The 23,897-nt window shown below is 54.4% G+C and overlaps 1 protein-coding gene across 10 annotated transcripts in view; it reads right to left on the bottom strand.

The window, feature by feature from the left end:
- Positions 1–3,192: 3,192 nt before the first annotated feature.
- NCKAP5L (NCK associated protein 5 like) overlaps positions 3,193–23,897 on the bottom strand; it is a 44,564-nt gene continuing 23,859 nt past the window's right edge. Inside the window, exons 2-15 of one of the 10 annotated variants that reach the window (XM_035256856.3) lie at positions 18,786–18,847; positions 16,410–16,567; positions 15,613–15,681; positions 15,473–15,511; positions 14,626–14,745; positions 11,581–11,628; positions 10,367–10,480; positions 6,726–9,355; positions 5,716–5,875; positions 5,335–5,416; positions 4,707–5,015; positions 4,487–4,629; positions 3,986–4,091; positions 3,193–3,884 (exon numbers count right to left, since the gene is read on the bottom strand). In XM_035256856.3, coding sequence (XP_035112747.3) covers positions 3,781–3,884; positions 3,986–4,091; positions 4,487–4,629; positions 4,707–5,015; positions 5,335–5,416; positions 5,716–5,875; positions 6,726–9,355; positions 10,367–10,480; positions 11,581–11,628; positions 14,626–14,745; positions 15,473–15,511; positions 15,613–15,681; positions 16,410–16,532 — 4,047 coding nt within the window. In that variant the 5' untranslated portion in view covers positions 16,533–16,567; positions 18,786–18,847 and the 3' untranslated portion in view covers positions 3,193–3,780. Of the gene's footprint in view, positions 4,092–4,486; positions 4,630–4,706; positions 5,016–5,334; positions 5,417–5,715; positions 5,876–6,725; positions 9,356–10,366; positions 10,481–11,580; positions 11,629–14,625; positions 14,746–15,472; positions 15,512–15,612; positions 15,682–16,409; positions 16,568–18,785; positions 18,848–23,897 lie in introns of all 10 variants that reach the window. The other 9 variants (XM_054238546.2, XM_035256854.3, XM_035256859.3 and 6 more) reach the window with 9 other exon arrangements.

Here is a 23,897-nt window from a genome sequence, read left to right as displayed (position 1 = left end):
GCTAGACCATATAGTAGTTCTACTTTTAATTTTTTAAGGAACCTCCACATGGTTTCCCTTAATAGAGGTACTAATTTAAATTCCCACCAATGATGTGTAAGGGTTCTCTTTTCTCTACATCCTCACCAACACTTGTTTTCTTTTGTCTTTTTGATAAGAGCTATTTTAACTAGAGTGAGGTGATATTTCATTGTGGTTTTGACTTACATTTCCCTAATAATAATAATAATAATAATTATTATTATTATTTTTGAGATGGAGTTTCGCTCTTGTTACCCAGGCTGGAGTGCAATGGCACAATCTCAGCTCACCGCAACCTCTGCCTCCTGGGTTCAGGCAATTCTCCTGCCTCAGCCTCCTGAGTAGCTGGGACTACAGGCACGCGCCACCATGCCCAGACAATTTTTTGTATTTTTTTAGTGGAGACGGGGTTTCACCATGTTGACCAGGATGGTCTCGATCTCTTGACCTCGTGATTTACCTGCCTCAGCCTCCCAAAGTGCTGGGATTACAGGCGTGAGCCACTGTGCCCGCCTCCCTGATAATTAAACATTCAATTTAAATTCCTTTTTTAAAAACCATGAACATATGCTTTTATAACTTCTATGTCTTTAATAATTTAAACATGTTGGCGGGGGTTGGTGGCTCAAACCTGTAATCTCAGCACTTTGGGAGGCCAAAACCGGCGGATCACAAGGTCAAGAGATTGAGACTACCCTGGCCAACATGGTGAAACCCCGTCTCTACTGAAAATACAAAAAAATTAGCCGGGCGTGGTGGTGCATGCCTGTAGTCCCAGCTACTCGGGAGGCTGAGGCAGGAGAACCACTTGAAACCAGAAAACAGAAGTTGCAGTGAGCCAGAATTGTGCCACTGCACTCCAGACTGGCAATAGAGGGAGACTACATCTCAAAAAAAGAAGAAAAAGTTAAATTTTTTTTCCCCAAGATCATAGAAATGCTCACTTGTATTTACTTCAAATTCATGTGGCCTTAAATAAGTTATTTATATGCTTGAACTAACTTACACAGGATTACAGAATGAGAGTTTATATCTAGAGTTTGCTGCAGAGAATGATTGTTTCTGTTTTCAGACATTTTTTGATAAACAGAACAAAACAGGTTGGATGCAGCGGCTCATACCTGTAATCCCAGCACTTTGAGAGGCGAGGATGGGATGATCTCTTGAGGCCAGGAGATTGAGACCAGCCTGGGCAACATAGTGAGACCCCATCACTACAAAAAAAATTTCTTAAAGAAAGAAAACAAAGCACACTATTTGTAGAAAATCTAGAAAAGTGTAAAGAAGGAAATAAACCACTGGCTACCCAGAGAAAACCTGAGTTAACATTTTTGGGACATTTCCTGCAAAAGGCAAAGTGCCCAGTGAAGTTGAACCTGAAGGCTTGTCAGAATCTTTTGCTGATGCCTTGATGCCATTTTGGAGGGTGGGGGAGGTGATCTGACCATTTTGTCTTCCTTTGTTTGGAAAACCCAGCATAATGGGTCTTGCACATTGGAAAGGCAAACAAACATTCACTTATTATTCTTCGAGAAATCAGTGAGTTTACCTGAATTCTGCTGGCAGATGTTGCAAACTAAGATATGAAGTGTTCTGCCCTAGTAAGGATCAAATTATCTTTCAGCCAACCCTTTCTTTGAAGTGCAAGAAACTGATTCTCAAGGAGTGCCTTTAAACTCAACTGCATGTCCTCCTCCACAGAATTATTTTAGATAAAATATTGAGTCTATGTGGATGGCATACCAGTTATGTGGGCCGCAGGGTGGCTCATCTGGGCCCAGGGTCCCTTAGCAAAATGCTGGGGGATTTAGGAAGTTTCCCACCATGGAACAGTTGGTAGGCAAGAGCTGCCTCCAGGCGCCAGGTGTGGCTGATGCCACCTATCCTGCCCTGGTCAGTCAGCCCACATTGCCCTGGAAACCAAGGTGACATCTTGCATTTGCAGACACCAGAGAATAGAGACTGGCAGCTGATGGATCAGAGTGCTCAGAATGTGGATGGACCCTTTGGTCTCAGCTTGGAAGAGGTGGAGTCCTGAGTCAAATCCACCATGCCAAACTCCTTCCCCAAAAGGAAATAGGAGAAATATCCTGCTGGCAAACAATTCTGTTCTAACTAGGAAATGAGGTAATATCTACCAAGCTTAAGCAGAGAAGAGGGCTTGAAAAACCAAGAAATATAAAGTAGGAAGGAGGTCGACCTCTTGGAGCCCACCTGGCAAGAAGCAAAGATTTACAGCTCGGTAATATTACGCTTAAGCCCATAAAAGCAGACGGGATAGGACAGTGGGATAGAAACCTGGAAGTAGAAGACAGAGGTAAGAAAATGGGATACTGGCCGGGCGCAGTGGCTCATGCCTGTAATCCCAGCACCTTGGGAGGCCAAGGTGGGTGATCACCTGAGGTTGGGACCAGCCTGACCAACATGGAGAAACCCTGTCTCTACTAAAAATACTAACTTAGGTGGCACATGCCTGTAATCCCAGCTACTCAGGAGGCTGAAGCAAGAGAATTGCTTGAACTTGGGAGGTGGAGGTTTGCGGTAAGCTGAGATTGTGCCATTGCACTCTCAACTGGACAAAAAGAGTGAAACTCCATCTCAAAAAAAAAAAAAAGAGAAAAGAAACAAAGAAAGTGGGAAAATGGGATACCAACTTTGAAAGAAAACCCAGACATCTGACTTGACCCTCTCCATCTTGTTAATTTCTTCAATGATGATATTAACTAAGAGAAGGGGTAGGAAGAGGAGAATGCTGAGAAGGAAGTCTGGCTTATGGGACTAGCTCATCTGGACTAACCTTCTAATCTCCTATAGAGGAGGAAAACCAAGGTGTGCTGAACAGATGCAACTCTGCTTAGGGTCTGCATGTCCCACCTGCCTGGGACACGTGTGGCCTGAGTGCATGCTCACAGCATCTTCCCCAGCCCCCCTCCAAGGAGCTGCCCAGACTCTCGCCCTGTCAGGACAATCTCTCCAAGCCCAGGTACCCTTCTGGGCCTAAGTAGGTCCTACTCTTCCAACCCTCAGTTACCTTCTGGGATGACTCCAGCCAGCTGCCTTGGTGGGGGGACTGCATCACAAGGGTGCCTGGGGTCCCTCAACCTGGCACCCATGCAGTGTCCCCCGACCTGTATTCCCGAATCTTCCCACACAACAAGCCGAGTCAGGGGCAGGGAGGGGCCTCCACGTTTTATTAGGGATACGGCAGAAGCAGAGGCAGGAAGCAGAGCAGCCGCATTTTGAACAACAGATAAATTAACCGCAGTGCGGGGCTGGGGGCTGGGGCTGGGCCAGGTGCTTCAATATACAAAAACAACAAAAAAGACAGACAAATAGACCCCAAAGGCATGGGGCAGGGGAGGGCAGCACCATCCAGACAGCAGGGAGGACCAGGGCAGAGAGAGAAGGCAACTTGTCCTCAACCCCCAAATTCCACCAGCACGGGGCCTACAGAAGGGCCTCGAGGGGGCTTCGGGGTAGGGGAGCAGCCAGGTTGGGCAGAGATGGCACAGCTGGTGGGCAGGAAGCCCAGCACCACAAGATGGCTCAGCCTGAAGTGGCAGCTGGGGGGCTGCGACACAGTGGCCTTGAACCCCCAGTCCCTTTAAGGAAGAGCCTTACTCTGGGTGAGAGAAGGAACCAAGGGTTGGGGTCTCTCCCTGAGCTGAGCATGGTCATGTCATCCACAGTAGCAGTGGGCGGTGGGGTGTGCCAGGGACCCCCTTTTCACCTTCTTATCCACCTGTCTCCTTGGTTCCTTCAGGTAGGGGCCCCTGGCTCCAGGGGCTGGGCACGAAGACAGCCGGTCCAGTTTGTGGTCCCCAACTCCAGCGGGGGCCATGGCGTGGCACAGCCCCTCAGCCCTGACTCCCACAGGAGGAGAGGGAGTCATAGAGCGAGTCGCTGAGAGACTCAGAGGTCTCCAGCCCTGGGGGGCCCCCACTGGCCACTCTGCCTTCCTCACCCATGTCCGAAGTGCTGGGGGTTCGGCTACCCCCGAATGCTGGACCCTGGGGCATAGGGGGTGGGCGGCTGGGCTCCTGGCTCCGCTTCCTGTCCACGGGCAGGGCCTGGGAAAGGAGTGGCAGCTCGGGAGGAAGCTCCTGTCCACCTCTCAGCCCAGCCTCACAGGCACTGAGTTCTGAGGGGCATCTGTGCACCCAATGGGGGGCTGCTCAAGAGGGAGCCCCCCAAGGTGGGGTGCACTTCAGAGGAAGCAGGCTGGAGGTACAACTGAGAACAGTCCCACAAGATTCTGGGAAGGGACAGAAACCCTTTCCCAAGAGAAGGGTGCAAGGAGGGAAGAGGGGTGGGCTGCTCACAGGGTATCCCAGGGTCTTCCTCCTGGAGGGTGTGATGCCAAGACTGTGTAAGACACAGGCCACACCTCACTGGAGAGACTATCTCCCCACGTCACTCCCTCCTGCCCCCCAGTCCATTCTCTTTCCCCTGCTGCAATTCTCACCATGGGGGTCCTGGGCAGCCCCTCCAACTGTCGGGGTGGGCACAGGAAAGGGTCCGAGGAGCTGCCGGCTGCCCTGGTATTGGGGAAGGTCCAGTTCTTGGCCAGCTGGACAGGAGGGGTGGGACCTGTGTCTTCACAGGGATCTGTCCAGGAACAAGGGGAAGGTGGATAGAGCTGCCCGGCCCCCAGGGGCGTCCCACCCTCCCGCCTGGACACTCACCATCAGGACAGTTCTGATGGCCCCGGTGGCCCGGAGCAGCGGGCAGCAGTGCAGGGAAGGCTGGCATGCTAGGGTGTCGCCCACTCACCAGCAGCTCCTCTATGCCTGGCACCTCCCGCTCCAGTGTGTGGGCACGGCGGGGGACTTTGGTAAGGGGTGGGGGCCGAGCTGGGGGTACCCCCGGTGGGGGCTCCAGCCGCGGCGGCTTGGTCTTAGGAAGATTCTTGCTGGGGGTCCCAATGCTACCATGGTCTGGGGGTGGGAAGGTCCCAATGCCACTGTCCAAGGTTCGAGTCAAGGAGCCACAGGCTGGGGAGGGGAGAGCACATCAAGAGTGTGAGGATGGGCTCAGCCCCTCACCTGCCTCCACTTCCCACCCAGCCCAGGCTCCACCCTGACTCAGGACCCCTCTTCGCCCAACAGCTCATTCCATAGCACCTGCCCGCCATCCCCACCTGCCCGGGGCTTGGAGAAAGGGTGTAGGTGGGGCAAGTACCCCAGAGGAAGGAATTGTTCCTGTGTAACTCCAGTGCCCACCTGGTACTTGGCACCAAGATGGCACACAGAGCCTAGCACCTGCTGTGGGAATAGGAAGTGGTAGGGGGTGGGGGCAAAGGACCCTGCTGACCTGTGAAGTGTGAGGTGGGCACTGGCTCGGCCAGGCTGTCCTCTGAGGGCATCTCTTCCCGCCTCCCTGGCTCACTGCTTGGCTGTGTGGGGTACGGGAGACCTCAGAGTCCACTCCTCCCCCCTCCACATCCCTCCCCACGCTTCTGGGGGTGAAATGTGGCTGTAAAAGTATGGGAGAATGAGGATGAGGTCCTGGAGTATGGATCTCAGTGCCATGCAGACTGGGAAGCCCCTCTCTCCTCCCCAGTCTCCCCTCCAAGACCATGAGAGCATCCAGCAGCTTCTAGGCCTTGGGGAATGGGAACCCTCTAGGGGGTAAGAGACCTGGCAGGGCCAGAGAGCCAGGCCCCCCTACCCAGTCCCTGCCCCAATAACTTACCTTTCCAGGTTTTCCGCAGCCCTGAAGAGGGCCCACCAGGCCATTCCGGGGCCCACAGGCTGGCCAGGAGCTCTTGGGGTCAGAAGACACTGGCTGGAAACCTCCGTACTCAGGCTTGGGCTCCCGCCAGCTTTTGGGTGGCAGCTCCTTGCCATCCACCCTGTGGGCAATAGCGCAGATGTAGGTGAGGGCAGCCTGGCCTGCCCAGACATCCCAGCCTTTCACCTGCCAATGGTGCAGGGTTTAGGGAGGCACTTCCTGCCACCCACCTCTGGGGAAGGGGACATGTTGCTGGTGATTGCTCCCACCAACCCTTCTTGACACTGGCAATGGGCAAGGACCCTAGGGAAACCCCCAGAGGAACAGAGGGCAGCAGAGAAGATGGGAGAACTCCCCCAGAGCCACCTAGAGTCAAGCCTAGAGACTGCTTGATGGTGATTCCAGATAGACTGGCAGACCCAGTCACATCCTGGTCCATGAATGACACTCCACCTGCTCTAGCTGAACTTCTGAGCACACCTGCAGTCCAAATCACACACCCTATCTGGGGCCTAATTCCTGCAGACTTTCTGCCTCATCTGGCCCAGATAGAGCACCCCAAGATGGGTGGATCCCTTCTTTAAACCACAGCTCCTGTTGTAGCAGGTGTCAAAGGGCAAGATGGGAAGGGGACTCCCCTTGTCCCTTTCCTGAGGGAGAAGAGCTTCATCAGCCCACAGTTAGGCTCTAGCATTCACTATCACATGCAGGGACCCCTGACAGGCTGCCTCATCTGGTACGGAGACCATCCAGGAAAATGTGGACTGTTAACACTTCTCAAATGAGAAGCCAGTGGCGAGGTCAAGCCCCTGATCTTTCCTCCAGGCCAAGTCCCTGACCCCCCAGCTGCTTTGGTGGCCTTCTATCCCTTTTGACCTCTGGGAAGCCCCAGCTCCAGACTCAGGTGTGCCCACGAAGGGAAAAGTGGCCCATGCCCACCAAGCACCTGTTGGCTGATCCCAGGCCCTCACCTGTTAAGCAGCTGCTGCATGAAGGTGTCTGCGCCCTGGTACATGCCGGCCAGCTGGCCCTGCACCTGCCCCAGCCCAGTGCTGGGCCCTGGGGCCGGGCCCCCAGGCCGTGGCCGGGCCCTGCTGCTTAGGTAGGCCTTCTCCTCTTCCAGTGCCCGACGCAGGTCTTCCGCCTTGGCCATCAGCTTGGAGATGTTGAGGCTCTCAGTCTCCAGCTTCCGGGCTTCCATCTTGACTTCCCTCCGGAGTGGGGAGCCCCCGCCAGACACCTCCTTGCTCTTGGTGGCCTCTGTGCGGCGGTTCAGTGCTGGCAGCTTGCTCTTCTTAAGGCCGAACCAGCTGGCGATGCTGCTGGTGTTGCGGTGCTTGACCTCAGTGCTGGGGGCCCGCTCCTGGCCCTGGAGCCGCAGCACATTCTCCTCAATGCCCTTCATCACCTTCTCCTCAATGGCTGAGTGTGGGGCCAGCCCGTCAGGGCCCTGGCTTGGGTCAGTGGGACCAGGTACTGTGGGTGTGGGCTGGGCTGTGGTACCACCACAGTCTGCCCAGGGAGAGCCCTTCCCTTTGTCAGGCTTGGGGGACTCCTTGGTGACAGGGGGAGCCCCAGGCCGAGGTACCACCTTGGTGGGTGACTTGGAAGGGAGTTTGGTGGGGCTGCTGTGAGGGCTCTTATTGGGCTTGCCCAGGCTTGGGGCTGAGGTTGGCACTTTGGCAGGGGTACGGGGTACCTGGGGGCACAGGGCCCCTGCCAGCCGGCTCTTGGCCAGCTCCACTTTGGTGAGGCAGCTCCTTGGTGAGACAGGCTCCAGGTCCACCCGGGCCCCCATGGAGTGGGAGGAGTAGACTCGGACCCCGGGATCCCCCATGAGTCCAGGTTCCTGCTGCTTCAGACTGTTTGTGCCCGAAGCCACTGCCCCCCGTATGCTCCCCTTAGCTTCTAGTTGCTCCGGGGACCTGTGGATGGGGGACACCATGTCTCCAGCACTCTCCCCCAACCTCCCTGGTCCCCGGGCCTTTTCGGTGCCAGGCCTGGCTGGCACCCCATTCTTCTCTGGGCCCAGGGCCCCCTCAGGGCCCGTCTTCAGCTTCCCCAGGGCTGCCAGTCTGTCCCGCAGAGGTGTGCTGCCAGGATCCCCAGGTCGCCGTCCTGATCCCTGGCTGGGCTTCTTGGATGGGTTGCCTGGGGTCCTGCGGCCAGGATGGGGAGACTCCAAGCCTGTCTTGTCCAAACTCTTCTCCTGGGGGCTCCCATAGGGGTACGATTCAGGGAGGCAAGGGCTTGGGGGGACTCCAGGGCTTCTGAGGATTTCGGGGGCCTGTGGCACCTCCAGAGTTAGCTGTGGGTAGGTGGGCACCTGCAGTGGGGATGGAGGTGGCTCTGGGGAAGGCCCCCTAAAGGTGCTCCGAGAAAGGTCCAGGATGTTCTCATAGCAGGGAGACACCACTGGGCCTGGGGACAGCGTGGTGGACAAGGCTGACTGTGGGGGTCTGAGCTGTGCAGAGTCTGGGGTTGTGGAGCAGGGTGAAGGGCTGGTGGGCAGGCCCTGCACCCCCTCTGGGGACAGCTCTCCTCCACCCAGACCCCTTCGGGCTAGCAATGGGGAGGGGCTGCCATCTGAGCCACTGTTCCGACAAGGGATGCGTGAGTTCCGGGGGAGCTGGGGACTGAGCTGAGGGCCACCTGGGCTGGGAATCTTCTCCGAGGCTGGAGGCAGCTTTAGAAACTTCAGACCCCTGGCTGGAGAGGGCAGAAGGGGTCCCTGGGCTTCCCCAGGAGAAGAGGGGCCAATTTGGAGCTTGCTTTTCACCTGAGATGAGGAATGGGGGTGGCCAGGCCGAGAGCCCAGTGGGGCATCCCCAGCACCCATGAGCATACTAAGAAAGGGGAGGGGCCCCTGGCCCTCTGAGGTAGCACCAAAGCCTGGCGTGTGGGCCTCTGGGGTATCCCCACCCCAAGCTGACTTAGGGAGGCCTTTGGACTTGGATAGCTGTGGGGGCCCCTGGTCTGGGGAAGATGGCTGCCCAGGACCTGGGCGATCCCCGTTGAGTGGGCCTGCAGCCCCAGCCAGGAAGGCCTGTAGGTAACACTCTGTGTCCTCAAGGAGCTGGCCCAGATTCAGCTGTCTGCGGGCCAGGGCACCGAGCAGGGTGTCGGGGCTGGGTGCCTCGTTGGGATCACCTGCCTCATCAGAAGAGGAGGAGGAGCTGCTGCCTGGGGCACAATTTTGGCCAGAGTTGGTGCCCTGGGCCTGGGGAGGTCCCCTGCTAGGACCCCAGGGCCGCCCAGTACCCTCTTCCCCTCCTGGGCCCCCCAAGAGGCGCTCCCAGTGCAGCAGGCCTCCCAGGCTGCCAGGGCCTAGAAGCAGGCAGGGTGCCCAGGGCGAGGGTTCAGGCTGAGGGGGGCCACACAGCTCGCCGTTAATGGGCTCTGGGGAGCCAGGACACTGGCCTGGAGGCCGCCAGGGGGTGGCAGGTGAGCACAGAAGCAAGGGGTCAGTCTCTTCCAGGGCTTTCAGCACCTCCAGAATCTGGGCCTTCTTCCGAAGAAATGGGGATAGGGCATCCAGTGCTGGGGGTGGGGTGGCTGGGGGGCCTGGGCCTCCTGGCCTCAGCTGCTGCTCCCAACATACCTTTGGGGAGAGATGATGGCATGAGGAGGGGACCACGTGCAGCTGGGATCGAGTTCCAGGCCCAGGCCCTGGGCTGGCATAACAAGGTATGCCAGGAACAGAGCTGGTCCATTGTGTCTGTGTTCCCAAAAGGAATTCACAGCAACTGGGATATGATGGTTCTGCTTCCTCAAGGGTTGCTGAGCCCTGGTTACCCCAATTCTTCTTTTTGGCACACATGGGGTTGGGCAGGCACCCTACATCCTCTTCTTGGTTGTCCCTGCCTCTACTCCCCATAGCCATTTGGATCAGCAGGGCTGACCACCTACAATTCCAACCTCTGTTTTGTCCCAGGGGAGGGAGGTCTGTCCATTTCTCAGGCCCAGAAAGAACATGGACTCCAGAATGGAGTGCAATGTGCCCCAGTCCTAAGTCAGTCACTTATAGCTGGGGACTCCTCAGGGAAGACAGCGGACCCCGCTGACCTAATCCCCAGCAGGAAGGGGTTGGGGGTGACTCCATGCAAACCCTTTCTTGCTGTCCCCCAGACCTTTTTGGGGGTAGCATAGCGTGGTATAGTGGTCAGCCCATAGGCTCTGGAGTCAGCCTGTGTAGGCCCAAGTTCCAGTTCTACCTATCGATAGGGCCTTCAGCAAGTTATCTGAGCTCTAAGCTGCTTAATTGTATCATCTGTAAAATGAGATGATTATTATGTTAACCTCACTATAGAAGGTGAATGAGATCCAAGGTGTTCTACGCAGTGCCTGGCATGCAGAAAGAGCTCAGCAAGTGTTAACCATGCCTCTTAATGCATTACTAATGCTTTTGCTCACACAGCCAGTGGCTGGGGGTGGGGCTTTGCTTTTCTTGGCATTTGGCTGACAGTGGAGGGCCCACACTTCCAGCCTGGACAAGCATCTGAGCACTGGAAAACAGCCCTTCCCCTGGGACTTGTTAGGAAACAGCAGTGGAGTACTGACTGAGGAGCCTGTAGCCAGTGGGGCCACAGACCACGGTGCCTAGCCCTCCTACCTCTCTCTGCCCAGCACAGTGGCCCACAGGCAGTGGGGCGGCCGGTACCTCAGTGGAGCTCAGGGAGGGGGAGGCTGGTGGCTCTGATGGCGGCTGGAGTGGGGTGAGTGGGATCTGCAGAGGGAGAGACAGAGTTAGCGCAGTAGCTGTCTGGCCCAGGTCCCTACTCCCTCGCAAAGCCAGGCCTTCCCCTGTGTCCTCTCCTTCACGGATGTTCTCATAGCAGGGAGACAGCACTGTGTCTCCCACCACCACGGAGGACTCCCAGCTCCAGATGCAGCTCTGGCTGCTGCCCCACCCACTGGTAAGAGAAGCCTCAGGAGACCACAGCACAGGTAGATCTGAAGATGGTGCAGGCCAGGGGTCACAGAGTGAGACTGGTCAGAGGGCTTTGGAGAAACATGAATATCCTGGGCCCAGAGGGCCGAGGCAGGTCTCACTCAGGGTGCCCCTCTCAGCTCCAAGCCTGCTTCATTTGTCTGTGGGGCTTCCTCTCCTCTCACAAAGAGGGTTACCACAAAGGTCTCTTCCTGTTCTGAACACCTGGGATCCAAGGATCACAGGGACAGCTGAGAGAAATAGTCTTAGATGGTCTTAGAAAAGAGATGGCAGGGGCTGGGTGCAGTGGCTCATGCCTGTAATCCCAGCACTTTGGGAGGCCAAAGCAGGCAGATGACCTGAGGTCAGGAGTTCGAGACCAGCCTAGCCAACATGGCGAAGCCCTGTCTCTACTAAAAGTACAAAAATCGGTCAGGCGCAGCGACTCACGCCTGTAATATCAGCACTTCCGGAGGCCAAGGTGGGTGGATCATGAGGTCGTCAGGAGTTCAGGACCAGCCTGACCAAAATGGTGAAACATCTCTACTAAAAATAGAAAAATTAGCTGGGCGTGGTGATGGGTGCCTGTAATCCCAGATACTCAGGAGGCTGAGGCAGAGAACTGCTTGAACCTGGGAGGTGGACGTGGCAGTGAGCCAAAATTGTGCCACTGCACTCCAGCCTAGGTGACTGAGCAAGAGTCTATCTCTAAATAAATAAAAAGTACAAAAATTGTCAGCTGGGCCCGGTAGTTCACGCCTGTAATCCCAGCACTTTGGGAGGCTGAAGCAAGCAGATCACGAGGTCAGGAGATCAAGACCATCCTGGCCAACAGGATGAAACCCTGTCTCTACTGAAAAAAATACAAAAAATTAGGCGGGTGTGATGGCACTCACCTGTAGTCCCAGGTGCTCTGGAGGCTGAGGCAGGGGAATTGCTTGAACCTGGGAGGTGGAGATTGCAGTGAGTCGAGATCACGCCACTGCACTCAAGCCTGGCGACAGAGCAAGACTCCATCTCAAAGAAAAAGAAATTAGCGGGGTATGGTGGTGGGTGCCTGTAATCCCAGCTACTCAGGAGGCTGAGGCAGAATTGTTTGAACCCAGGAGGTGGAGGTTGCAGTGAGCCAAGATTGTGCCACTGCACTCCAGCCTGGGCAACAATAATGAGACTTTGTCTCAAAAAAATAGGAAAAAAAGAAAGGAAAAGAGATAGCAGGGAGGGAAGCTGTAATATTTCTATCTCCCCTAGCTGGTGTGATGTGAACATCTACTCTGGGACTGAAAAGGCAGGATTTAATCATGGGCACTTCTCTCTCAGTCCCTGAGAATGTGATTTCCTTCTCCCGGGCATCTTGTGGCTAGATATGAGTCAGCTTTAACTCCTCCCTCTCTCTCATTTTTCACAGACTTTAAACTCTGTCTCTGCAGCGCCTCTTAGCCCTACTCCACCCACCTATGGCCAGCTGCAGCAGCGCCTCCAGCCCAGCTTTTCCTGCCTCTGGCCTGCACTGCTCCGCCACTCAATCAGTCTCCTTGACCTGGTTTGGTGGTCTTTCAATCTCCTGTGCACAAGACAGCCTAAAGCATCTTTTCTTTCCTTCCTTTTTTTTTTTTTTTTTTTTTTAAAAAGTATAAACTCTAACAACACGATGAGATATTTTTTCTTTTTTTCAGACAGGTTTTGCTCTGTCACTCAGGCTGGAATGCAGTGGCATGATTGTAGCTCACTGCAGCCTTGATTCCCTGGGCTCAAGCAATCCTCCTGCCTCAGCCTCCTGAGTACCTAGGACCACAGGCGAGTGTCACCACACCTGGCTAATTAAAAAAAAAATTTTTTTTTTTTGTACAGACAGTGTCTTTCCATGTTGCCTAGGCTGGTCTTAAACTCCTGGGCTCAAGTGATTCTCCCTCTTCAGGCTTCCCAAATGTTGAGATTATAGGTGTGAGCTACTGCGCCTCGTTTTCTTTTCTAAAGCATTTTTGTGCTCAGAAGACTCCTATGTCTGCCCACTGTCAGCGGAAACAAGTGTGAACTCTGCAGGCATCTGGGCCTGGCTGGCCAGCTCTTCCCACGCCACCGTCTCCAGTTTGCTCTCTCCTTCACCGTCCCTTCGCACGTCCTTTGCTCCAGTCAAGCTGAACAGCTTGCTGCTCTCTGGGCCTCCTGCTCTTGGATCTTTGCTCATGCTATTTTTTCCACAGGGAATCCCTTCTCCCCAGGCCCCACTCCACTCTTAAAATCTCCCATCCATCCATTAAGTCCCAGTTCCAATGTCATTTCCGTCCTTCTCTCATGGCCTCTCCCCACCATCTCCTGGGTTCTCTGATGGCACTGTCATACTCTGCCTTGTGGCATGGCGTCTATACCTCCCTGAGCTCCCAACAGTCCCAGGCTCCTGGGGTCCTGTTGGCCTGCAGAGGCCTTGGCCCTTCGATGGGGCCTCATGATGCAGTCCAATTCCATACGTGTTGGCAAAGGCACTGCTCACAGTAAGAGCTTAATTGGCATTTGTGCAAAGCCGCTTTCACCCTAGCAAAGCACAAGCTAGGAATCACATCATAAACAGCTGCCACTGACTATCTACTGTGGGCCAAGTGCGACATATCATCATCTCATTGAATCCTCACATCAACTGCAATATGGGTATTTTTATCCCCATCCATAAAAAAAAAAAACTGTAGTCTGTAAAGCTAAATAATTTACCCCAGGTCACTCAGCTAAGAAGTAGCTAAGTTAGGGATCCAACCCAAGTTTATCCGAGGCCAAGCTTTGTGCTCTTTCTATTATGTCATGTTACTTCTGGGGAAGATAAATCTATTGGCCCGAACCCCCAGAGGTTCCAGAATTCATTTAGGTAAAAAGTAAATGATTTAAGGACACCCAACCCCTCTGTTATCAGGAGTCACTGAGAAGAGTGGTGCTGGGGTAGGCTGAGCTGGAGTGGTTGGGCCTCTGGGGATTCCAGGGTGAATCCTGCTGCAGGGACAGATGTAGGGCAAGGAAAACTGCAGAGTCACTGCTGTGGACTCTGACTCAGCTCTGTGCCAACCTGGTGAGGCTGGGTGGCCAGAGTGGCCATGGTGACAAGGGGCTTCCTCTGCAAGGGCCAGGCTTCCAGTGAGTGGAGGGGCTGCCAGCTCAGGACTGAGGACCAAGAGTTGCCTAGTTTGCATCAGACAGATACACACACACTCCCGCCACACACACACCACACACACACACACACACACACACACACACACACACACAGAGAAAAGTGCTTTTCTTCTTGTCAAAGTGAGGAGAAGGGGCTGGCCGAACTCAGAAACAAGCTGCTGCTCACCCCAGGCATCTGGAGCTACTCCTGATCCTCCCACCCCCATGTCTCACCCCATCCTTGGAGGTTCCTCACACAGTAACCTCAAGTGACACCTAACTCAGCCCAGGAGTCACTCCCAGTAGCCTGCTTCTCCTGGGGAAGGCAGGTATCAGGGTTTCCAGCAGAGACTGTGAACAGTTATCAGAACCGAAATGTCTTTCGTGACACCACGCCCTGGGCTGCCTTACACCCAGCCCCACCCCTGCGCCCGGCCAAGAAGAGGCTGTGTCAGTGGCCAAAGTGGCCTCTTGGAAACTTGAATAATTGCATCTACAGACTCCACCCATCTCCCCACACCGGGCAGGAGCAAGTGCAAAGCTCCATCAACAAGGTGCTCTGTGGGGAGCACTGGTAGGAGGGGACCGCCAAACTCAGGGGACTTGGGCAGTTTCCACCCCATCTAAGGCGCAAATCTTTCAGGCTGGGTAGGCCTTCCCTGGACATCCACAGCCCCCAGAGTGGAAGGCGGACAGCCGATGGCCTGCTTCCCTAGGTGCACTAGAGAAGAGAGTGATGTGGCAGATGGGGCTGGGGAGGCAGGAGGCAGTGTGATGGGAGGGAAAGGGGCGCATGTGCCTACCTGAGGGAGTGAGCCGGTGGTGAGCTGGAGTTTCTGCTGAAACAGGGCACTCAGCATCTGGTTCTGCCGTTCCAGGTCAAACACCCTCTTCTTCAGTTTGATGCACTCCTCTCGAAGGTCCTACCGTCCACCCCAGGAGGCGCAGGAAGAAGAGGAGAGGATGGTGAGAGAGTGTCACAGTGCTCTTCATGAGCAGCGGCATGCACGAATCTACCTGGAGGCCCTAGGACCCTTCTGCGCATATCCTTCTCCTGGAACCTCCTTCTATGAGGAATCTGAGCCTGCTGATGTTGCTAGCTATCGCATCTTCTAGGGACGGCAAAATCTCTAAACTTCATCACTCCTGGTGGGAGGTAAATCCCATTCTCTTGGTTACCTTTCTCATCCCTGGAATCAACCCCCCTGTCTGTTAGAAAGCACACATCAAAGAAGGGCCTATATAAGACAGAGGAAAGCTGTAGGGTCAATGTGGCCCCGATGTCAAGAAGTTATCCACAGCACACGAGTACATGAGTAAATATGTAGATGCCATTTAGGCTCACAACATCAACACTACTTTAAGGGCTCTCACAACCTGGAAAAGCCAGCTGGGGACAGGGTAAGGGCAGGAGTCAAGCTCAAATAAGTGATCACAGCTCAGAGACCTGGCCTTACCTAGTCCCACCCCTGCCTCTAGGCAGAACAGCATGGACTTGCCCAAGGCAGGAAGACAGAGAATTGCCGGAGGGCAACGGCCCATCTCCTCCAAGCCCTTATTCTCCAGGAAGGGCCTCATCTGCTGTGCCCAGAGTTTCTCCCCAGGGTATCTGGGCTTGCAGGGGTGGGAATGTCTCCTGTGGTTACTTACCTTTTGGTTCAGCAAGGCCTGTACCACGTGGTTGGCAACCTGGGGACAGAAAGCCCCGAGGCAGAGCTGTCAAAAGAACCCAGCTTCTGCCAGGAGCAGATGAGCCACGTCCCCCCAGTCCCACTGCAGGCCCCACAGACCTCGTCCAGGCAGCGCTCATAAGTCTCCCGCTGGTTTTCATTGGCCTGGGCAAGTGCCGAGTTCTCTGCCTGCAGGAGCAAGGGAGGAAGAGGGCAAAAAGAAGGCTTTGGGCATTATTCTTCCCCCAGGGCACATTCCTTTTCAGGAAGGGGAGGCAGCTACAGGGATGCTAACTACACCCTCACTCCAGCTCTTGGCTGTGAGCAGATTCTCATACAGGGAGGCCTGCAGAGGCCAAGGGCAGCTGGAAGGCAGGGCTGAGATGGTATGGTTTTCTGTAAACCCCCAACCTCAGTCATTGGCACTGGAGGCACTGGGGAGACACAGTGGCCAGGTGGACCTGAAGTGGGAGGTGCCCACAGTAACCCTTATTTTCCTGGGAGACGGGCAGAGGAGCCTGCAGGGAGAAGGACAGGGTCTTAAGAATGTGGCGAGGGGTGTGGCCTGAGGATGTGCACCCTTGTCCCTCAACTCCTGAGCCCTGGACCATCCAGCTTCTTCCTACTGTGGCCTCTGACCACCCCCTTTCCTAGAGCCTGCAGAAGCATGGGAGGTAAGGAAGGTGTTCGGGGGTTAGGACACCCATCTCTGGGCATGCTTCTTGTCTCTTAGCAGTCACTAGGCAGGAGAGCTAAGAGCAAGGAAAGGGCTTCTCAGAGAAGCTCTGCAGAATAATGTTCGGCTAGCCTCCTGTCTGGCAAAGTAGGCCGAGAGGAAGGCCCATGGCACCCAAAAATCCACAGGAAGCTCAGACGGAGGGGAAGCCCTGCCTCCCTCACCAGGCCCCATACCACACCTCCAGCTCCCGCAGTCGGTGCAGAAGCTCCTGGCATGTGCCCGGCTTCATGCTGCCATCACCACCCTCTCCTGGCCTTGGGTTTCCAGGATTTGCACCCGGCTGGTCCATGGCCTCCGACATCTGGCCCTGGGAACAAGGGAGAGAAGCCCGGCAGGCTGCTCCAGGGCACGGGGAGGAAGTGAGGAGGAAGAGGACAAAGATGAAACCCTTCAGTCTCCTTGGAGCTTAGGTCAGTGTGACCTATGTGCATGACACTGTAACAACCCAGGGCCAGGCTGGGAATCTCCCAGTCACAGGGCAGACACAGATACTCTCCCTATCTTAAGAACAGAGACTATTGTTTTAGAAAACCCCACACTCGCACATGCGCTATCATCTGTCAGACACTGAGCAAGGAGCCTAGAAATCTGATTTCTCCACTAGGACTGGCCTCAAGCTGGGGAGTCATTCAGCCTCCCTGGGTCTCAGTCCCCCTATTTGTAAAATAACACCAATAATTCCTAATCTCACTCAATGTTTGCAAACAAAGATTAGGTCTGTGAAAGTGATTTGAAGAAGTTAAAAAAAAACACAAGACTGTTACTACTCATGACAGTAACAATAATTTAAACTAATTTAACAAATAAGACAACTAGGATTTTATCCTGAGCATCAATGGTCCCCCGCCTGGAGCAGGGACACACTTTAGGTAATGGAGACAATGAATAAAACCCTGGCTTTGCAGCCAAAAGTCTCTGTCTTGCTCTGCCTAGTATGAGCTGGGTGAAAACATGAAAACTGTGCTCATTAATTCACTCAGTCACCCAACTGATCCTAGTTCTGAAAAATGGGTAGCATTCTTCCTTCATTATAGGGTCACTGTGAGAGTCAGATGTGACCACCTAGGAACAGCATCCTGAGAACTTGACCTGGAATGTGTGGAGAATACAGTTGAGCCTGGGGCCTGGTGTTTGCTCTAGTTGTGGCTCCAGGGCTCATTTGCTGGGTCATCCCAGGGCAATGTCCTACTCCCTGAGCCTCAGGCTCCTTCTGCACATAGTAAGAAGTGCCCTGCGCCCCTCCAGAGCTCTGCTTTCTAGGCCTAGCTCTAGCCTTGCTAAGTCCCCACTGCCCTGGCAGGAGCTAGGCCCCAGCAGATTAGGCTCCTTTTTTTTTCTTTTGAGACAGAGTTTTGCTCCTGCTGCCCAGGCTGGAGTGCAATAGCACGATCTCGCCTCAACTCAACCTCTGCCTCCCGCCTCCCAGGTTCAAGCAATTCTCCTGCCCCAGCCTCCCAATAGCTGGGATTACAGGCATGCGCCACCATGCCCAGCTAATTTTTGTATTTTTAATAGAGATAAGATTTCACCATGTTGGCCAGGATGGTCTCGATTTCTTGACCTTGTGATCCGGCTGCCTCAGCCTCCCAGACTGCTGGGATTACAGGCGTGAGCCACTGTGCCCGGCCTAGATCAGGCTCTTTTTGTGCACACTGGTCCTTCTGCTGGGGTCTCTTGACGCCACCCGCTCCTTTCCACTTGGCCAGCTCCTTCCTATTCATCCTTCAGGGCTCCCAGGCACCGCTCCTGCAAGATTCTATACTAGCCTCCCCGACCAGTCAACTCCATGAGGAAAGGAACGCTGCATTCACCTCTCCCATCCAAACTCACACGCCTCCTGGTGGGATGCCTGACATGCAGGAGACGGGCTGATGACTAGACAAAGTTCATGACCACACCCAGCACAACCAGGGCTCAGACCTGCGTCACACATCGGACCCTCCCACCCACCAAACCGCTGCCATTGTTGCTAGCTTGAACTGGCTAGTCTTTATCTTCCAGTTGAGTTCCAATTTCTCTGCTAGAGAAAAATGCTCAGTTTTTTTTCCCTACAAATTTTGTGGAGGTTTCCCGTAGATGGGCAACGCTTCTTATTGCAAGAGGGTGGAATGTTGGTCCACCCTGACCACTCCTTGTGCCACTGAAGCCTCCACAAAAGAAAAATGGGGTTGGATGTGGTGGCTCATGCCTGTCCTTGGCACTTTGGGAGGCCAAGGTGGGAGGATGGCTTAAGGCTAGGAGTTCAAGCCCAGCCTGGGCAACATAGTGAGACCTCATTGACCAAAAGGAAAAAAAAAGAAGTGGGAAGATCCCTTGAGGCCAGGAGTTCGAGGCTGCAGTGGGCTATGAATGCCACTGCACTCAAGCCTAGGCAGCAAAGCGAGACCCTGTTTCAAAACAAAAATGAAAAGGCTTGGAGTTTTTGGACCATAGGGGAGAGGGGTCCTCAGCAGCTCACCACCCAGCCATCTGAGCACTTGCTCCCTATCCTCCAGGGTGGAGCCCAGGGGTGCCCTTCCCACCCCCAGCATGCCCAGGCCCCAAAGCCCCTCACCTGTCTCTGCCCCCTTACACAGGTAGGCACACTCACTCTAGCATCCAGAACGGTCACCTTGCCTGTGGAAGGAAAAAAAAAATGATGTCAGCCACGAACTTACTGGGCTCCTGCTATAAGCCAGGCGCTGGGACATGGGATGAGGAGCCAGAAAGAGCCCAGCCACTAGGAAGCTTCTGCTCTATTGAGCAAGACAATGTACAATGTTGGGTTGTGAGTAGGCACTGAGAGACGACAATTAAGCAGAGACCTGAATGAAGTCCAGATGAAAGCCTGGAATGGAAGAGCATTTGGAACGGAAGAAAGAGCCGGTCCAAAGGTCCCCAGCTCTCAGCCAGGAATAATCGGATAACAGAGGAGACTGAACAGTCACACCTGGTACTTTACAACCTGGTTCTATAACATACATAGTCTTCTCTAGTGCTCAGCAGCTAACCACAACAGTGTTAAATACCATTATCAGCGCCTATGTTTCAGATGAGGAAACCGAGTGTGATGAACAGCACAGGCATGTTCTTCCACACCATCCCATCCGGTTCTTCTGACAACCCAGGAAGGGGAGCACCCGCCAGCAGGAGGAGGCAGGCTCTGGGGCAGAGGATATTGCCCAAATCACATGGCCACTTCACAAAGCACACACTGGACAGGCCTAGATCTCCTCACTCCTCTGCACACGCCCAAGCTGCACTGTAAGCTCCACAATACAACATTTATGCTCTGCACAGCCCCAGGGCTCCCCGGAGGCTAGAAATCTGACACTACAGCATCTCTTTTCTATTTTTCTCACTTGTAAAACAGGGATAAGAACACTTAATCCAAAGGGTTGTTGGAGGACAAAATGAGATAATATATGTAGAGTGTCTGGCATGAACTCCAAACATGAAGGCTTTTCAGATCATCAGCCGCTGACACAGGCACAGTGCAAAACCCTGGGGTTGTTATGGAGCCTGCTACTACCTTGTCCATTCACATAGAAACAAACTCTGAGTCCCAGGGCCCTTACGCAGGGGTCTCCGCTACAGGGGCACCTTTAGATACCACCCACCCTGCCCTCAGAGGCCTCCTCTCTCCCAACTCCTCTCAGCCGGCTCTCCAGCCCCAGGGCCAGCCCCGCCTTCCCTTTCTCTTCTGATATCCAGAAAGAGAAGCAGCTGGATGCTTGGGGGCTGGGGTAACAGTGAAAGGGGAGAATGCTTCTTCATGTCTGTGTGTGTGGACACAACAGTGGGAACGGGACTTCTGAAAACACTTGGAGGAAAAGGAAGACCAGTTTAATACTGATTTTCTAAGAGACAAGGTCTCACTCCACTCCCCAGGCTAAAGTACAGTGGCACATTCGTAGTTCACTGCACCCCTGACCTCCTGGGCTCAAGTGATCTCCTGCCTCAGCCTCCTGAGTAGCTGGGACTATAGGTGATCCTCCCTCCTCAGCCTCCCAGAGCACTGGGATGACAGGTGAGTCACTGTGCCTGGCCTCTAACGCTTATTTTTAATACTCTACAACAATCTGAAGTTTTTTTTTTTTTGAGACAGAGTCCCACTCTGTCACCCAGGCTGGAGTGCAGTGGCGCAATCTCAGCTTATTGCAGCCTCCACCTCCTAGGTTCAAGGGATTCTCTTGACTCAACCTCCTGAGTAGTTGGGGTAATAGGCATGCACCACTACGCCTGGCTAATTTTTTTGCATTTTTAGTAGAGATGGGGTTTCGCCATGTTGGCCAAGCTGGTCTCGAACTCCTGACCTCAGGTGATCCACCCTCCTTGGCCTCCCAAAGTGCTGGGATTACAGGCATGAGCCACCAAGCCCAGCCTGAAGTTGTTATTTTAACATCATAAAAATGTATAATGTTTTACTTTGTTTGCTCATAATGTTATGTTTGATAGACTTAGAAATATATAGGTCTGGAAAAAAATTGAAGAATTATTCTCCTTCCCACACTCAAATGGGGTGAAACCCAAACAAGGCCTCAGGTCACCTCCAGCATCCGATCAGTGCCGCCCTCATCCACAACTCTGGTCTCTGGGCCGTTAACCTTCTGCTGCCTGGAGCAACCTACCTGTCGGTCCCCAACGTGTCCCTCAATCCCCTCACCATTTACTTCTCTAATGGAAACTTCCATGGAAGAGGGGCTGGGGGGTGGCTGAGGTGTGCTGTGGAGGAGGAGAAGAAAGTTGGGAGGATGAGGGAAAGGAATGGGATAAAGAGGGCAGCATCCGGGGTCTGGAAAAAGATAATACTAAGGATGGGGAAAGCCCGAGGTTTTGTGTGCTTTACAAGAAAGCAACAATCAAACAACGGGTGACAGTGGTTTAGTAGAGTATCTTTTCCTAAGAAAAGCATCCAGGAGGAGCAAGGCCAGGTTGTGAGGACTGGCTGTAGATCCTGTGTGCACGCAGTGGTTTTCTGTGTTGAGGAGCATGGAGACCCCATGCACTCCACAAAGCCAGGCAAAGCCCTGATCCACAGCTGAGGCCCTGTGAATCCCAAGCAGGGAGGCCAGAGTCCTACTGCGAATGCGGTAGACCCTCCGATTTATGAGCCAGCCAGTGGCCTCAGTTCTTCTTCTCAGCGTGCCCAGGCTGGAGCTCAGGACAGTCTCAGGAAGCGCTGGCTGGAGCAGGGCTGGGACTCAGCCCCACTTTGGGAGAAATGCTTTCTGGCCTTATAGCGAGGTGGTCTGGGGTCAGCCCAGGATGAGGGGCCTCCTCTGCATCTTCAAGCCTGTCACAGCGGATGGCAGGAAGCTGTCACGAGGAAGAGACCCACAGGAAAACTTGGTGGCAGAGAGGAGCACAGGCCATGAGAGTCAGCCCAGAGCCTGAGTTCAAGATTTATTTTTCTTCCTTTTTTTTTTTTGAGATGGAACCTTGCTCTGTTGCCAGGATGCTGTGCAGAGGCGCAATCTTGGCTCACTGCAACCTCCACCTCCTGGGTTCAAGCGATTCCCCTGCCTTAGCCTCCCAAGTAGCTGGGATCACAGGTATGCGCTACCATGCCTGGCTAATTTTTTTTGTATTTTAGTAAAGACAAGGTTTCAACATGTTGGCAGGGATGGTCTCGATCTCCTGACCTCGTGATCCGCCCATCTTGGCCTCCCAAAGTGCTAGGATTACAGGTGTGAGCCACTGCACCCCGCCTAAGTTCAAGATTTTTAAAGAAAACTTCCTGCATCCTTACTCTCCTCTGGGGAAGGTCAAGATCCAGAGAGAGACCGCCACCACCAGCTCCAACAGAAGCCAAGTCCGGAATGTGGCCCTCTGGAGTTTGGGCATTCTGCCTACATCTCACGGGGAACACCCACCCAGGCCAGCTCCACAGTGGTGGTCCCTGCTGCCCCCGCAGGGGCTGAGCGCCGCCTCCTCCCTCAGGACCCACAGCTCCAGCTCACTCAGCCTGACCTGGGCAGGGAAACCCCAGGTCTGAGGTTATCAGGATGGCTCTGGTTTCAAACATTCCTCTGGTGGCCCCAACACATCTGGGACTTTGGGTCTGGACACATGGTGCCGGCCAGGCCGGGGCTGGGAACTCTAACTTCAACTGGAGGCTTCTCCAGCCAGAACTGCCAACAGAGGCCCTGCCTCCCACAAAGGCCTGATTCAGAGGGAGGTGACCTCAGTGCAGGGGGAGGGAGGGTAGGAGGAGGGAGAAGAGTAGAGTCGTCTCTGGCTTGTCCTTCAGAAGGGGCAAACTTGCTCAGGGGTCTCTAGGTAACCTGGGCGACCACCATCTCTTCAGCCAAGTCAGTCATAGAGTGCCCCAGCTCTCCCTACCCACTTAAAGCTACGAGGAGACAGCGGCTTTCAGGGCCTCCAAAGATCTGACTGTCTTGGCCTTTCAGTTAGCCAGACCAGAGGGGGTCTGCAGCTCCCACGCCCTCTTCAGCAGGGCACAGGCAAGACCCCTCCCTGAACAGAGATTGGGCCTGGAGGAAGGGGCCGGAGAGGCAGGTGGCAGTAAGCCCGTCCTTGGTTCCTCACGCTGGCCCTTAGCCAAAGCCTTCCGGCCCCTGGTGAGCCCCTCACTCACCAGCTGTTCCCCCTAGAGCCCTCTAGGGAGAGAAGCCAGGGAGCAGGAGTGGGGGAGGGTGGGCAGCTGTAGGAAGGCAGAGATGGAGAGCTTACTTACTCACAGCATCACCCGGAACGCCAACCACTTCCCTCCGCGCCCTCCCCAGCTGCTTTCTGGAATCCCTCTTACCCAGTCACACCCAAGAATCTACTTGTAAACAGCAACTTCTGTCCCCACAGCAAACACCCTTTCCAGCCAAGATCAGCCCTGGGCTGCTGAGGGGTGTGGGGAGGGACAGGAGGATGGAGGCCTGGCTCCCTGGACACTTCTAGCCTGAAAGGGGCCACTTCACCCCTGGCCCAAAGCATCTTTCAGCCCTGAGAATTCCAACTGGTCTCCTCCCTGCTCAGGGTAAGAGGACAGACAAAAATTTCCTTCCCTCCTCTTGACAACTGGCACTGGAGACACAATAGCCCTTTTGAGAGGCATCTGTCCTGGAAGGGGCCCCCTGCATCCCCTCAACTTTCTCTTCACAGGCACTCTAAGCACCTCAACCACCATGGCACGGGTTCTCCCGAACTAGCTGCAGAATAGGTCCTCGGCCCTTCCAGGAAAGGAAGGAGAAAGGTAGTCATGTTATGAGCCCTAAAGGCTTCCAGATTTCAACAGCCCTCATCTCCCCTCCCTCAGAGCCCTCCTGCTCCCTGTCCACAGCATAACCCAGTAACAAAAATAGCAGCTGCTGGGGGTGGGGAGAGGGAAGGGGTGCCGACACAATGGGTTTATTTATAGGACCACACACCAGGGACTCTGCAGCCAAGCAGTCTCAGCCCCCCTCCCAAAAGTCTAGCCCGGCCAGTCCTAGCCCAGCCAAGGGTACTGGAAAAAGCCTCAGACCGGAAGGCAGAAGAGTCTAGCATGGAATCCAGTTTTAACTTTGCAATGAACTTACATGCTGTGTGACTAGGCAGATCATTCCATCTCCCCGAGACGAGTTTCTTCACGCCAGGTGAGTGCTGTTCTGCAATGGCAGTTCCTACAGTGGGGCCCTGGCACCCTGGGGTGCTCTCCAGGGGTCTGTAAGGTCAGAGCTGCTATCCTAAT

Source organism: Callithrix jacchus, chromosome 9, assembly GCF_049354715.1.
Source record: "Callithrix jacchus isolate 240 chromosome 9, calJac240_pri, whole genome shotgun sequence".
Classification (NCBI taxonomy): domain Eukaryota; kingdom Metazoa; phylum Chordata; class Mammalia; order Primates; family Cebidae; genus Callithrix; species Callithrix jacchus.
The sequence above is the reverse complement of the archived record's forward strand: the minus strand, read 5'-3'. Positions and strand labels throughout refer to the sequence as shown.